At 49.4% G+C, this 12,932-nt stretch overlaps 1 protein-coding gene across 6 annotated transcripts in view; it reads right to left on the bottom strand.

Moving 5' to 3' along the window:
* Window positions 1-457: 457 nt before the first annotated feature.
* The window catches only part of cpne1 (copine I), a 140,083-nt gene continuing 127,608 nt past the window's right edge, over window positions 458-12,932 (bottom strand). For all 6 annotated transcript variants that reach the window (XM_072515355.1, XM_072515359.1, XM_072515357.1 and 3 more), the window contains 3 exons: window positions 9,396-9,529; window positions 7,535-7,771; window positions 458-3,853 (listed from right to left, as the gene is read on the bottom strand). In XM_072515355.1, coding sequence (XP_072371456.1) covers window positions 3,740-3,853; window positions 7,535-7,771; window positions 9,396-9,529 — 485 coding nt within the window. In that variant the 3' untranslated portion in view covers window positions 458-3,739. The remainder of the gene's footprint in view (window positions 3,854-7,534; window positions 7,772-9,395; window positions 9,530-12,932) is intronic.

Below are 12,932 nucleotides of genomic sequence, written 5' to 3'. Positions count from 1 at the left end.
CCCCACGATGTGGAGATGCTGGTGTTGGACTGGGGTGAGCACAGTTAAGAGGTCTTACACTTCTTCCTATGTAAGACTTCTTAGTATGTTTCCCCACGTAAGAGGGTCCAGGCCCCGGGGGGGGGGGGGGGGGGGGGGGGGGCACGTTTCAGAATAAGGAATCTCCATTAAAGATGGAGATGAGGAGGAATTTCTTCTCTCACCGGATTGTTAATATTTGGATCGTTCTTCCCCAGGGAGCAGTGGCAGCTGGGTCATCGAACATATTCACGGTCGAGTTAGACAGGCAAGAAAATGTGAAGTTACGGTCACAATCATATCAGCCGTGATCCTGACAAATGATGCACCAGGTTCAAAGGGCCGATTGGCCTACTCCCGCTCTTATTTCTTACGACCGTACGCAACTTCTATTACTGAAGTAGCAGCAAACTGTGTCAATGATTTACCCACACACACACAGATTCCTAGTTATTTATTCAAAACCAATGATTGCAGTAAAAGAGTTACTAACTGGTCATGTTCTACTAAAGTCTCAATGGGAGCCCTGGTTCGGCCTTTTTGGAAAAGGGGGATGGAGAGAAAGTTATAGGGAAGAGAAAAACAAACGAGGAAGGGCAAATTGTCGATGAACCACTTGTGAAATAATCCTCGTCTCTCATTCCTCAAATAAATTGAGATTTGATATCCAAGATCATATTTAACACATTGTTGGGATTTTATGAATTATTTTCCCAGGGTACATACAATAAGTGACACATTCTGACTCAGTCAGTGCAATTTGGCTGCTTCACAAGGAGTCAAAGTCATGGGGCCAGAACTGGATAAACGGCATTTGGCACAAATCGCAGAGTGCTCTGAGCACAGGTTCTAGACTACTCACAACCCTCAGACTGTCCCATCTTAGGAAGTACAGCAATGCCACTAGCCGAGAGTACTAGTTAGGTCTCTACATAACCTTTCCATCATCAGTCACACTTCTTCAATCGGAATGACAGAGAGCAGCAGTTGGAGAGATTCTGGCGGGCGGGGGACCCACTTGGAATCTCGGTAGCGGCTGGACGTTTGGGCAGCTAACAGGGTTCTGCATGATCCCCCAACAGGACGAGTGGTATTAGGAGATCTGTGAACAGGGAAACACCAAGCGCTTGAAACCCACCTCATCAGGACTGGAAGAGGAGGGTCTAAATACTAACCCTACAGGCAGCCCAAACTAGGTGTCGGCAAAATACTTGCCTTGTTTAAAGAACAGAGATTCTGCAGTTTCTAGGAGCACCAGAGATGCTGCACCTTTAACAGCACAGACATTATTAAGAAAAAAACAGCAAAGAATAAAAATCTGGCTGGGGTATGTCTCATGCCCTACGGAAGTGTGGAAACTTTTCATTAAAATATACAATTTGTAACTCTACATGCTGCTTAAGGTGGACTACGGTTTGGGAAAGATTGATATAATCTTTGTGTGCAGACTGTCAACAGGAACTGTGCCAGTTTATAAGGGCAAGTAACTGATAAGATGCTCACTGTGTGAGTTTTGTAAATACAGTACTGGGCTAATGTAATCCAATAAACTACTAAAGTATTACTTTGGGACGGGGAGAAAGAGGAGGCGGACTGCAAACTTAACTAGCTCAATTTGCAAGTTCTGCTGATACAGAGTGCAATAAGCTGATCCTGCCAACAGAGGGGGGAGCTGTTGGAGGAGACCCCACCACTCCAGGGTAAGGTGGTTCCAATCAACCTGTGGAAAATCGAATGGGAAACAATCCATTTTTCATTTTGGCAAATTGGGATGCCCCCCCCCATCCCCCTGTTCCTTCACAGAAAATGACCATTTTGCATTTTAACATAAGGTATAAAAACACAGATGAGTATTCAAAATAAAACACTGATAGACATTTCAAGGGGCAAAAAAAAACCAATTTGTTTCCTATCCAACGTATTTAATGCAATTTCTTAATCCTTAACCTGCCAACATTCAAACATTAACCAGTGCTCATTGGCAGAAGGGTTAGAAAGCAGTGACATAGAAAGTGCAACAGAAAACAATATTTAAACAAGATCCCATTTTGATAGAATCCCGACAGTGCAGAAAGAGGCGTTTCGGCCTATCGAGTCTGCACCGACCCTCTGAAAGAGCCCCCCCCACCGAGGCCCACATTCCCACCCTAATCCCGTAACAAAATAACCCCATCTAACCTTTTGGACACTATGGGGTAATTTAGCACGCCCAATCCACGTCTTTGGACTGTGGGAAGAAGCCGGAAAAGCCGGAGGAAACCCACGCAGACACGGGGAGAACGTGCAAACTCCTCACAGACAATGACCCAAAGTAGGAATTGAACCCTGGTCTCTGGCGCTGTGAGGCAGCAGTGCTAACCAGTGTCACCGTGCCACCCATCAATGGGGGCATCAATAATATTTATCCATCAGTAAAGGGTTTGGGTACTACCAGCTGGAAATTAATAAATGCAAGGTGGAAAAGTAATGTGGTTACAGGTTGCAGTATAGTAATGTATTCACTGTTTTCAGTAACATGGAAGAAAGCATTCTAAAGGTGATCACCATTGATGGCAACCGGATTGGTCTATTATGTAGCGTATATACTCTAATAGGGATAATTACATAAGGGGTTTGCTGTACGAGTGAATAAAGCTTTGGAAATCAGCTGTGTAAGGCAGCAGAGGATTCATTGGACAGTGCGAGAGAGTCAATACTTGCTTTAACAGAAGTGCACAGATGGGCGAACGAACCAGGAAAAGACACAGCGACTAATTGCACAACAGTTTGGATCAAACCCAAACTGGGCCAGCTATTGTCAGAGGAACTGGAATTGGAGTCGGGCCCTATGAACCTCTGGCCTCACCTGAACCAGGTGTGAATTCAGACCCAGGTCGAGACAAACTGCGAGGATCACCGGCCTCCCGAGCCCAAAGTGAATCTGGGCTTTTATTCCCGGCTGGGGTTCAAAGCCAAGCAACATGCTAGTAGGGGAACGCTGACCTCACGGTCAAAAACTACCCTCCCGAAAATCAAGGAATATAGTAAGGTGGGTTATATGGGAAAATAACAACCTTCAAATATCTTGCACCGAGAACACGGCCGTGCTGAACTGTAACATCCATGTTCCCCACCCTCCAAGCACTGGTCAGCAAAAGATTATGTTTGTGAGTCTGTTAAGGTAGGATATCAGTTAAGTCATTTAAAAAAAAAATTTAGCGTGCCCAATTTTTTTCCCCAATTAAGGGGCAATTTAGCGTGGCCAATCCACCTACCCTGCACATCTTTGGCTTGTGGGGGTGAAACCCACGCAGACACGGGGAGAATGTGCAAACTCCACATGGACAGTGACCCGGTGAGGCAGCAGTGCTAACCACTGCACCACCGTGTCATCCTCAGTTACCACTTAAGTCATGTGAATGGCAGCATTGCCAACACTCGCGAGTCCTCCCAGGATGTCCACTGACCAGACAGTCACCTGCAACATTCTTAATGCTTGTAGTTCGCATGGGCCATTTATGGGAAATTACATTTTGAATTTTCTGCGTACGGTCAAGTATTTGAGACACTTCTACAACCTGCAGGACTCACAAATGTTGGATCTGCTTGTGTGTATGCATCAGTCACCAGGAGAGTTACTGGCCCCAATCATTGGTATCCGAGTCATAGTTGGCCTGTGTGGGTGTGTGCACAGAGGTGAAGGTGGTGCTTACACCGTGCACCCAGCCTGCCTGGTGCACGGTTACTGGGCCGGCTTTGGGGGGTTCACTGGTGGCAGGTTTCTCATCTTGAAGAAAGACACCAGCTGCTTGGGCACCTCGGCCAGTACAGTCTGGGCCAGAGCTTCCTTGGGGGCCTGAGAAAGAACGAGGAAAAATAAAAATCAGCATTACCATCAATGGAGAGAAACACTGGTCTTCCCACAGCATCACATCAATCCACACAATCTCACAACAGAAAGCTCTGCCCCCAATGTGTTACATTCCACAAACTGTTTCCAATTGAGACTGGGAGGACAAGAGCCATAAATATAAAATAGTCGCTAATGGAAAGAATTAGGAATTACTTCATATAATATAGGTGAGGTGTGGAACTCACACAGCAGTAGTCGGTGCAGAGAGCATTGATGTAGTTAAGGGAAGACTTGATGTAGCCATGAAGGAGCAGAAATAGGGGGCGGGGAGGAATGATAGCGTGTCAGAGCAGAAGGGGCGGGGGGGGGGGGGTGCTCCCCATTATAAATGCCCCTGTTTCTGACTAAGGGACCTACATTTGTCGTCACCAATCTTTTTCCCTTCACATACCTATAAAAACTATTAGTCATTGTTTATGTTCCCTGCAAACTTATTCCCAGGTTCTATTTTCCCCTTAATAATAATAATCTTTATTAGTGTCACAAGAAGGCTGCAATGAAATTACTGTGAAATAATCAATCCCTTGGTTCTCTTTGCTGAATTCCAAACCATTCCCAATCCTCAGGTCTGCTGTTTTTTCTGGCCAATTTGTATGCCTCTTCCCGCTTTCCCATTTTACCTTTGTGCCAGACAGGGATGAACAATTGTTGCAGTTCTCCCATGCGCTCCTTGAATGTTTGCCATTGCCCATCCACTGTCATCCCTTTAACAGCGTTCCCCAATCCATCATAAGTGAAGTCGCACCTCATACCATCATCATTTCCTTTATTAAGATTCAGGACCATCATCTCAGTATCAACTACGCCACCCTCCATCTTGAAGCAGAATTCTATCATGCTATGGGCACTCATCCCCAAGAGGTCTCGCGCAACTAGATTGCCAATGATTCCGTTCTCATTACACAGTGCCTACTCTAGGATGCCGTGTTCTGTAGTTAGTTCCTCAATGTATTGGTCCAGAAAACCATCCCATAAGCACTCCAGGAATTACTCCTCTACAGTATTGTGATTAATTTGGTTTGCCCAATCTATATGCAGATTAAAATCACGCAGAATTACAGATGTTCCTTTATCAGATGCATCTCTAATTTCCTGTTTAATGCCATTCCCAACATCACCGCTGTAGTTTGGGGGTCTATATACAACATCCACTCATGTTTTTTGCCCTTTGGTGTTTCTCTATCCATTCAGATACCACACTGTCGGAGCTAATATCCTTTCTCATTGTGTTAATCTCCTCTGTAACCAGCACTGCCACGCCACCACCTTTTCCTTTTTGTCTGTCCTTCCTAAATACTGAATATCCCTGGTCACCCTGCAGCCATGTCTCAGTAATCCTGAATATATCGTACCCATTTACATCTATTTGCACAATTAATTCATCCATTTAATGTGAATGCTTTGCTTATAAAGGCACAAAGCCTCAAATCTGGTCTTAACATTCCTTGTCCTGTTCCCATTACTTTTCCAGAGGGCCTATTTGTTTCTGGCCCTCGATTTCTCTGCCTATCACTTTTCCTATTCCCCTTACTGTCTTTTATTCTTTTCTCGATTCCCCCTCCTCTGACCCCTTGCACAGGTTCCCATCCCTGTGCCATTTTAGTTTAAATAAAATGTTGCAGAAAACGCAGCTCTCAATTTGCACGCAGCAACCTCCCACACACCTGTGATACTAGCAGAGCACTTAGAAAATATTGGTAGGATCAGACAAGAGTCAGCATGGATTTATGAAGGTGGAAATCATGCTTGACAAATCTACTGGAATTCTTCAAGGATGAAACTAGTCGAGTTGACGAGGGAGAGCTAGTGGATGTGGTTTATTTGGACTTTCAGAAGGTTTTTGACAAAGTCCCACTTGAGAGATTAGTGTGTAAAAATGAAGCACATGGGATTAGGGGTAGTGTATTGAGATGGATAGAAAACTGTTTTGCAGATAGGAAACAAAGAATAAGAATTAACGGGTCTTTTTCAGATTAGCAGGCAGTGACTGGTGGGGTACCGCAGGGATCGGTGCTGGGACCCCAGCTATTCACAATATATATTCATGTTTTAGATGAGGGAACAAAATGTAACATCTCCAAATTTGCAGAAGACACCACATTAGGTGGAAGGGTGAGCTGTGAGGAGGATGCAGAGATTCTTCAGTGTGTTTTGGACAAGTTGAGTGAGTGGGCAAATGAATGGCAGATACAGTATAATTTGAGAAATTAGAGATTATCCATTTTGGTAGCAAAGCCGAGAAGGCAGACTATGATCTGAATGGCCATAAATTAGGAGAGAGAAATGTGCAACGAGGCCTGGGTGTCCTTGAACACCAGTCACTGAAGGTAAACATGCAGGTACAGCAGGCAGTAAAGAAGGCAAATGGTATGTTGGCCTTCATAGCGAAGAGTGCAGGAGCAGGGATGTGTTGCTGCAATTATACAGGGTCTTGGTGAGGCCACACCTGGAGTATTGTGGGCAGTTTTGGTCTCCTTATCAGAGGAAGGATGTTCTTGTTCTAGAGGGGGTGCAGCGAAGGTTTACCAGATTGATTCCTGGGATGGCGGGACTGACATACGAGGGGAGATTGTGGTAGCACAGTGGTTAGCACTGTTGCTTCACAGCTCCAGGGTCCCAGGTCCCCGGCTTAGGTCACAGTCTGTGCGGAGTCTGCACGTCCTCCCCGTGTGTGCGTGGGTTTCCTCCGGGTGCTCCGGTCTCCTTCCACACGTTGAAAGACGTGCTTATTAGGCGAATTGGACATTCTGAATTCTCCCTCTGTGTACCAAAACAGGCGCCGGAATGTGGCGACTAGGGATTTTCACAGTAACTTCATTGCAGTGTTAATGTAAGCCGACATGTGACAATACAAATTATTTTTATAAAGATTGAATGGATTAGGATTATATTCACTGGGGTTCAGAAAAATGGGGGGGGGGGGGATCTCATAGAAACCTATAAAATTCTACCAGGACTGGACAGGGTAGATGGAGGAAGAATGTTCCTGATGGTGGGTGTGTCCAGAACCAGGGGTCACAGTCTGAGGATACGGGGCAGGCCATTTAGGACAGAGATGAGGAGAAATGTCTTCACCCAGAGAGTGGTCGGCCTGTGGAATTCGTCACCACAGGAAGTAGTTGAGGCCAAAATCTTGTATGTTTTCAAGCAGCAGTTCGATATAACACTTGGGGCAAAGGGTACGGGGATAAAGCAGGGAGCAGGCTATTGAGTTGGATGATCAGCCATGATCATAATGAATGGCAGAGTAGGCTCGAAGGGCCGGATGGCCTCCTCCTGCTTTCTATGTTTCTATAATAACCAGATAAATGTTTCACCAATATTGTTATTGGGTAAATTTTGTCCAGGACACTGGAGATAACTCCCCAGGACACAAAGGTGAAAAATTAAAGATACAGAGACCACCATTTGGCCTCTACTGTCCAAAAACTAATCGGACCGCTTAATCCCCCTCTCCAGCTCATGCAATGGAGCAAATGCATTTCCAAGTGCTGTCCTCTGCCACCCTTTCAGGCAGTGGGTTCCAGACGCCCACCACCCTCTAGATATCCCTCCAATTCCTCGACATCTATAGATACGATGGCAGCTATGCTGATGCTCTAACCTCCAGGCTGTTGTACTTACATTTTGAAATTGTCTGAAAGGTACAAACTGCACAATGTCCCGGAAAACCGGTTCTCCAGTCAGTGACTTCAGGACCCCATCGTCACCATCAAGAAACTCCATGGCTTGGAAATCTGCGTCGCCAACACCAACAATAATGATGGACATGGGCAACTTTGAGGCTTCGACAATTGCATTCCTCGTCTGATCCAAATCAGTTATCTCCCCATCGGTGATAATTAACAGGACGTAATATTGCTGAAGGGGCAGAAATCACAAAGAGTCAGGCATCATCAGCATTGAATGCATAGGAAGATCCCATGAATATTCCTCCCTCATTTCCCCAGGGGATCATTTCTATGGGGGCGGGGAGTAGTTTCACCAGCGAACACCCTCCAGTCCATCATCCCAAACAGGCTGTTAACGGAGACTGTGGCGCAACTATTCAACTGTGGAGGTCATCACATCCTGTAATTTCCGCTGCACACCCCAGAGGCAGCCACTCGATGGGGTGTGTATGTGTGTGTGTATTTGGGGGGGGGGGGGGGGGGGGGGGGGGGGGGAGGGGGAGGAGATTGCTGGGAGAGGGTTGCCAGTGAGTCCCACACTGGGTAGAAATGAGACGCAAGAACCTTGGATGTTCAATCCTTCCGCCCACAACCCATCCCTCCACTAACTAATTGTACGCCATACGTACTGTTGGTAATTGCACCATCCCAGCGCTCAAACAGTCGAGGGTGGCACTGTGGGGACCCGGGTTCAATTCCGACCTTGGGTGACTGTGTGGAGTTTGCACATTCTCCCCGTGTCTGCGTGGGTTTCCTCCGGGTGCTCTGGTTTCCTCCCACAGTCCAAAGATGTGCAGGTCAGGTGGATTGGCCATGATAAATTGCCCCTTGGTAACGAAAGGTGGGGTTATGGCGATGGGGCAGGAGAGTGGACCTAGGTGGGGTGATGTTTCAGAGGGCCGGAGCAGACCCGATGGGCCGAATGGCCTCCTTCTGCACTGTAGGGATTCTATGATTACCTCCCAAAGACAGGACCTCTGCTACTTGGAAGAACAAGGGTGGCAGATGCACGCACCACCGAGAGTTAAGTGTAGGACTGGAGTCACCTATAGACCAACAATAGCTTGTTGGTGCAGCTAGTGATGTCCACATCTCGCAAAATAATGAGTAAAAGGATGCCACTTCCTGAAAGTTTTGAAAAACAACCCAAAGTTGTCATGGTGATATTGAAACTACACCTCACCCCCATTCCAACGCATGGATGATTAACTTAGAGAAATACCTCAAAGACAAGTACCTTCCCACTCAGTCAATAACATCTCACTTCAGACAGCCTCGGCACCAGCTGTCTAGAAGAAACAGCGTCTCAACATTTTCCTATCCCCACATTGCTGTAGCCTAGGAGTCCTCAGCCTCTCCGCACCTGCCAATTCTTCCCCTTCAAGTATATTTACTCAAGTATATTAGGGATAAGCAACAAATGCTGGCTTTGTCGGTGATGCTCATATCTCAGGAATGAATTTAAATCAATCCAATTCTCTTTTGAAAGTTATTTTTGAATCTGCTTCCGCCCGCAAGCATCACGTTCCAGCTCACAACTCACTGTGGGGAAAATAATTCTCATCTGCCCTCTGGATGTTTCACCAATTACCTTAAATCTGTCGTCCTCTGATTACAGACCCTTGTGTCGGTCAGCTTTTCTCTATTTACCCTACCAAAGCTCATGATTTTGAGCACTTTTATCAAACTCCCTTTGACGCTCGGAGGAGGCCAATGCCAGTCCCTCCCGTGTGAAGCAGGCAGGCTGTGTGGAGTGAGCTTTCTCTGACATTGCCCCTTGTTTCCTGCTCTGCGCCATCCCCCCCGGTACTCACCCCGGCGGTGTTTTGCTGACTGGAAGCCGCAGCAAATCTGGACATGTGAGTTATAATGGGGGCGAAGTTGGTAGGTCCGTACAGCCTCACGTTGACAATGGCATTGCGATAGGCATCAATAATACCCTGCACCCCTGACAATAGAGAGAAAGTAATGTTCATCCATCTCAAATAGCACCGCACAAGGGGTCAAAACCCAACATTCGGATCAAAACTCATCAACTAAAGATTTGGACATCACGGTCTCCCATGGTGAAACATTACTTTGTTCTCCATTGGGTAGATCTGGGAGCATTCCTCGTTCACTCCATAGGAAAGGCCTCAAGACCTAGGAGCAGAGGTAGGCCATTCGGCCCATCGAGTCCGCTCCGCCATTCAATGAGATCATGTCTGATCTGATGTGATAATCCTCATATCCACTTTACCACCTTATCCCTGGATTCATTTGCTGATTAAAAATTTGTCAGCAATGCTCGACTTTTTCAGCAGGCGAGTGGGGTCGCCGCGAGGCCGGGTCGCCGCGAGGCCGGGTCGCCGCGAGGCAGGGTCGCCGCGAGGCCGGGTCGCCGCGAGGCCGGGTCGCCGCGAGGCCGGGTCGCCGCGAGGCCGGGTCGCCGCGAGGCCGGGTCGCCGCGAGGCCGGGTCGCCGCGAGGCAGGGTCGCCGCGAGGCAGGGTCGCCGCGAGGCAGGGTCGCCGCGAGGCAGGGTCGCCGCGAGGCAGGGTCGCCGCACCAAGTGCAGAAAAGAGGCTGCAAGCAGAAAGTTGAAAGCAGTGGAGTTTTAGTGTGGGGGCCACACTCTGAATCACTGCCAGCTTATGGACAATGTTTGCCACTGATGCAACAAGAAATGCAGTGATGCAAAAGGTAAGGCAAAGACAGAGCAAGAAAATTTTAATTAGAGGAAGCCTCAAACTGCTGTGCACCATGTGAAAAGCTCGGAGCAGGCAGAGGGAGATACTTACATCTTTAATGTTAATGAGGACTGAGCGGAGCCTATATAATAATAATAATAACTTATTGTCACAAGTAGGCTTCAATGAAGTTACTGTGAAAAGCCCCTAGTCGCCACATTCCGGCGCCCGTTCGGGGAGGCCGGTACGGGAATTGAACCCGCGCTGCTGGCCTTGTTCTGCATTACAAGCCAGCTATTTAGACCACTGTGCTAAACCAGCCCAGTGGTCTAATTATACTGGTGGCGGCGGATGGGAAGCAAATCAAGATGGAGGTGGACACAGGAGCCTCAGTGTTGGCAATTAGTGAGGAGACCTGCAAGTCGTTGTGGGACTCTCACCAAGCAGCAGCCCCGACTCCACAGAGATTAATCTTCGGATATGCGCCTTTGCTCGGCAGTCCATATTGTATGTAATAGTCAAGAAGCAAGGGCATGCCTCCTTGTGGTCAAGGTCAAGGGGCTGGGTTTGCTAGGTTGGGACCGGCTCAGCAAAATTCCATTGAGCTGGGGCGAGGTCATAGAATTTACAGTGCAGAAGGAGGCCATTCGGCCCATCAAGTCAACACCGGCCCCTGAAAGGGCACCCTACCAAAGTCCACACCTCCACCCTATCCTCCCTGTAACCCAACAACCACTCCTAATATTTGGACACTATGGGGCAATTTAGCGTGACCAATCCACCTAATCTGTACATCTTTCAGGACTGTGGGAAGAAACCGGAGCACCCGGAGGAAACCCACGCAGACACAGGGAGAATGTGCAGACTCCGCACGGACAGTGACCCAAGCCGGGAATCGAACCCTGGTCCCTGGCACTGTGAAGCAACAGTGCTAACCACTGTGCTGCCGTGCCGCCCCAAAATACTGAGATTAAGCACACAAAAGGTGACTGACCAACGATGTTGTTTAGTATCCGGATGTGTTCAATGATGAACTGGGTACATTGTGTGATACTACGGTGAATGTGTACATAGATCCTCAGGATACACCTCGCCTTTTCCAAGCACAGGATAGTGCCCTATACCATGAGAGGTGGAGGAGTTGGAACGGCTACAAAGGCTGAGAATCATTGAGCCCATTCAGTTTTCTGATACGGGGGTAGGCCGGGGGTGTGGGTCGAAGCAGGGTGCTCTTTCAGAGGGTCGGTGCAGGCAGAGCCTCCTTCTGCACTGTAGGGATTCTACGTCTATGAATGAGAGGCAACCCTATTGAGACATGTAGGATTCTCAGGGGGCTCAAAAGGGTAGATATGGAGAGGTTGTTTCCCCTTGGGGGCAGAGTCTAGGACCAGAGGGCATAATCTCAGCGTAACGGAGGCCACCCATTGAAGACAGAGATGAGGAGGAATTTCTTCTCTCAGAGGGTAGTGAATCTGTGGAATTCTTAACCTCCGAGGGATGTAGAGGCAGGGTCATTAAGTATGTTCAAGGCTTGTGCGAGGTTAAGCCTCTTCCAGTTTAAAGTGGTACATAGGGCTCATATGACGGTGGCGAGGATGAGAAGGTTCTTTGTGGGGTAGAGGACAGATGTGGGGTAGAGGACAGATGTGGGCGGGGCCCACAAATCCGTCCCCATATTTTGGGCAAGTCTGAAATTGAGGGGGTTCTGTGATGTAATGTCCAAGGTGCGGAGGGGGTTTGGCTTTTGCCGATAGCCCGTAGACGGATCTTGCTCGGGCGGCGGGACCGGAGTGAAGGCGGGAGTTTGGGTGAAGTTCACCTTAAGGGGGTCGGCAGAGGAGTTCATCCAGAGGTGGCAGCAGTTTATTGATTTCTTTAAGGAGGTTTCAGGATCAGCGGGGGGGGGGGGGGGTTTCAAGATAAGCGGGGGGGGGGTTCAGGATCAGCGGGGGGGGGGGGGGGGTTCAGGATCAGCGGGGGGGCGGGTTCAGGATCAGCGGGGGGGGGGTTTCAGGATCAGCGGGGGGGGTTCAGGATCAGCGGGGGGGGGGGGTTCAGGATCAGCGGGGGGGGGGTTCAGGATCAGCGGGGGGGGGGTTCAGGATCAGCGGGGGGGGGGTTCAGGATCAGCGGGGGGGGGGGGGTTCAGGATCAGCGGGGGGGGGGGGTTCAGGATCAGCGGGGGGGGGGTTCAGGATCAGCGGGGGGGGGTTCAGGATCAGCGGGGGGGGAGGGTTCAGGATCAGCGGGGGGGGAGGGTTCAGGATCAGCGGGGGGGGGGGAGGGTTCAGGATCAGGGGGGGGAGGGTTCAGGATCAGCGGGGGGGGGGGGGGGAGGGAGGGTTCAGCGGGGGGGGGGTTCCGGATCAGCAGGGGGGGGTTCAGGATCAGCGGGGGGGTTCAGGATCAGCGGGGGGGGGGGGGGGGGGGGTCAGGATCAGCGGGGGGGGGTTCAGGATCAGCGGGGGGGTTCAGGATCAGCGGGGGGGTTCAGGATCAGCGGGGGGGGGGGTTCAGGATCAGCGGGGGGGGTTCAGGATCAGCGGGGGGGGGTTCAGGATCAGCGGGGGGGGGTTCAGGATCAGCGGGGGGGGGTTCAGGATCAGCGGGGGGGGGGTTCAGGATCAGCGGGGGGGGTTCAGGATCAGCGGGGGGGGTTCAGGATCAGCGGGGGGGGGGGGGGT

This window comes from Scyliorhinus torazame, chromosome 8, assembly GCF_047496885.1.
Source record: "Scyliorhinus torazame isolate Kashiwa2021f chromosome 8, sScyTor2.1, whole genome shotgun sequence".
Classification (NCBI taxonomy): domain Eukaryota; kingdom Metazoa; phylum Chordata; class Chondrichthyes; order Carcharhiniformes; family Scyliorhinidae; genus Scyliorhinus; species Scyliorhinus torazame.
The sequence above is the reverse complement of the archived record's forward strand: the minus strand, read 5'-3'. Positions and strand labels throughout refer to the sequence as shown.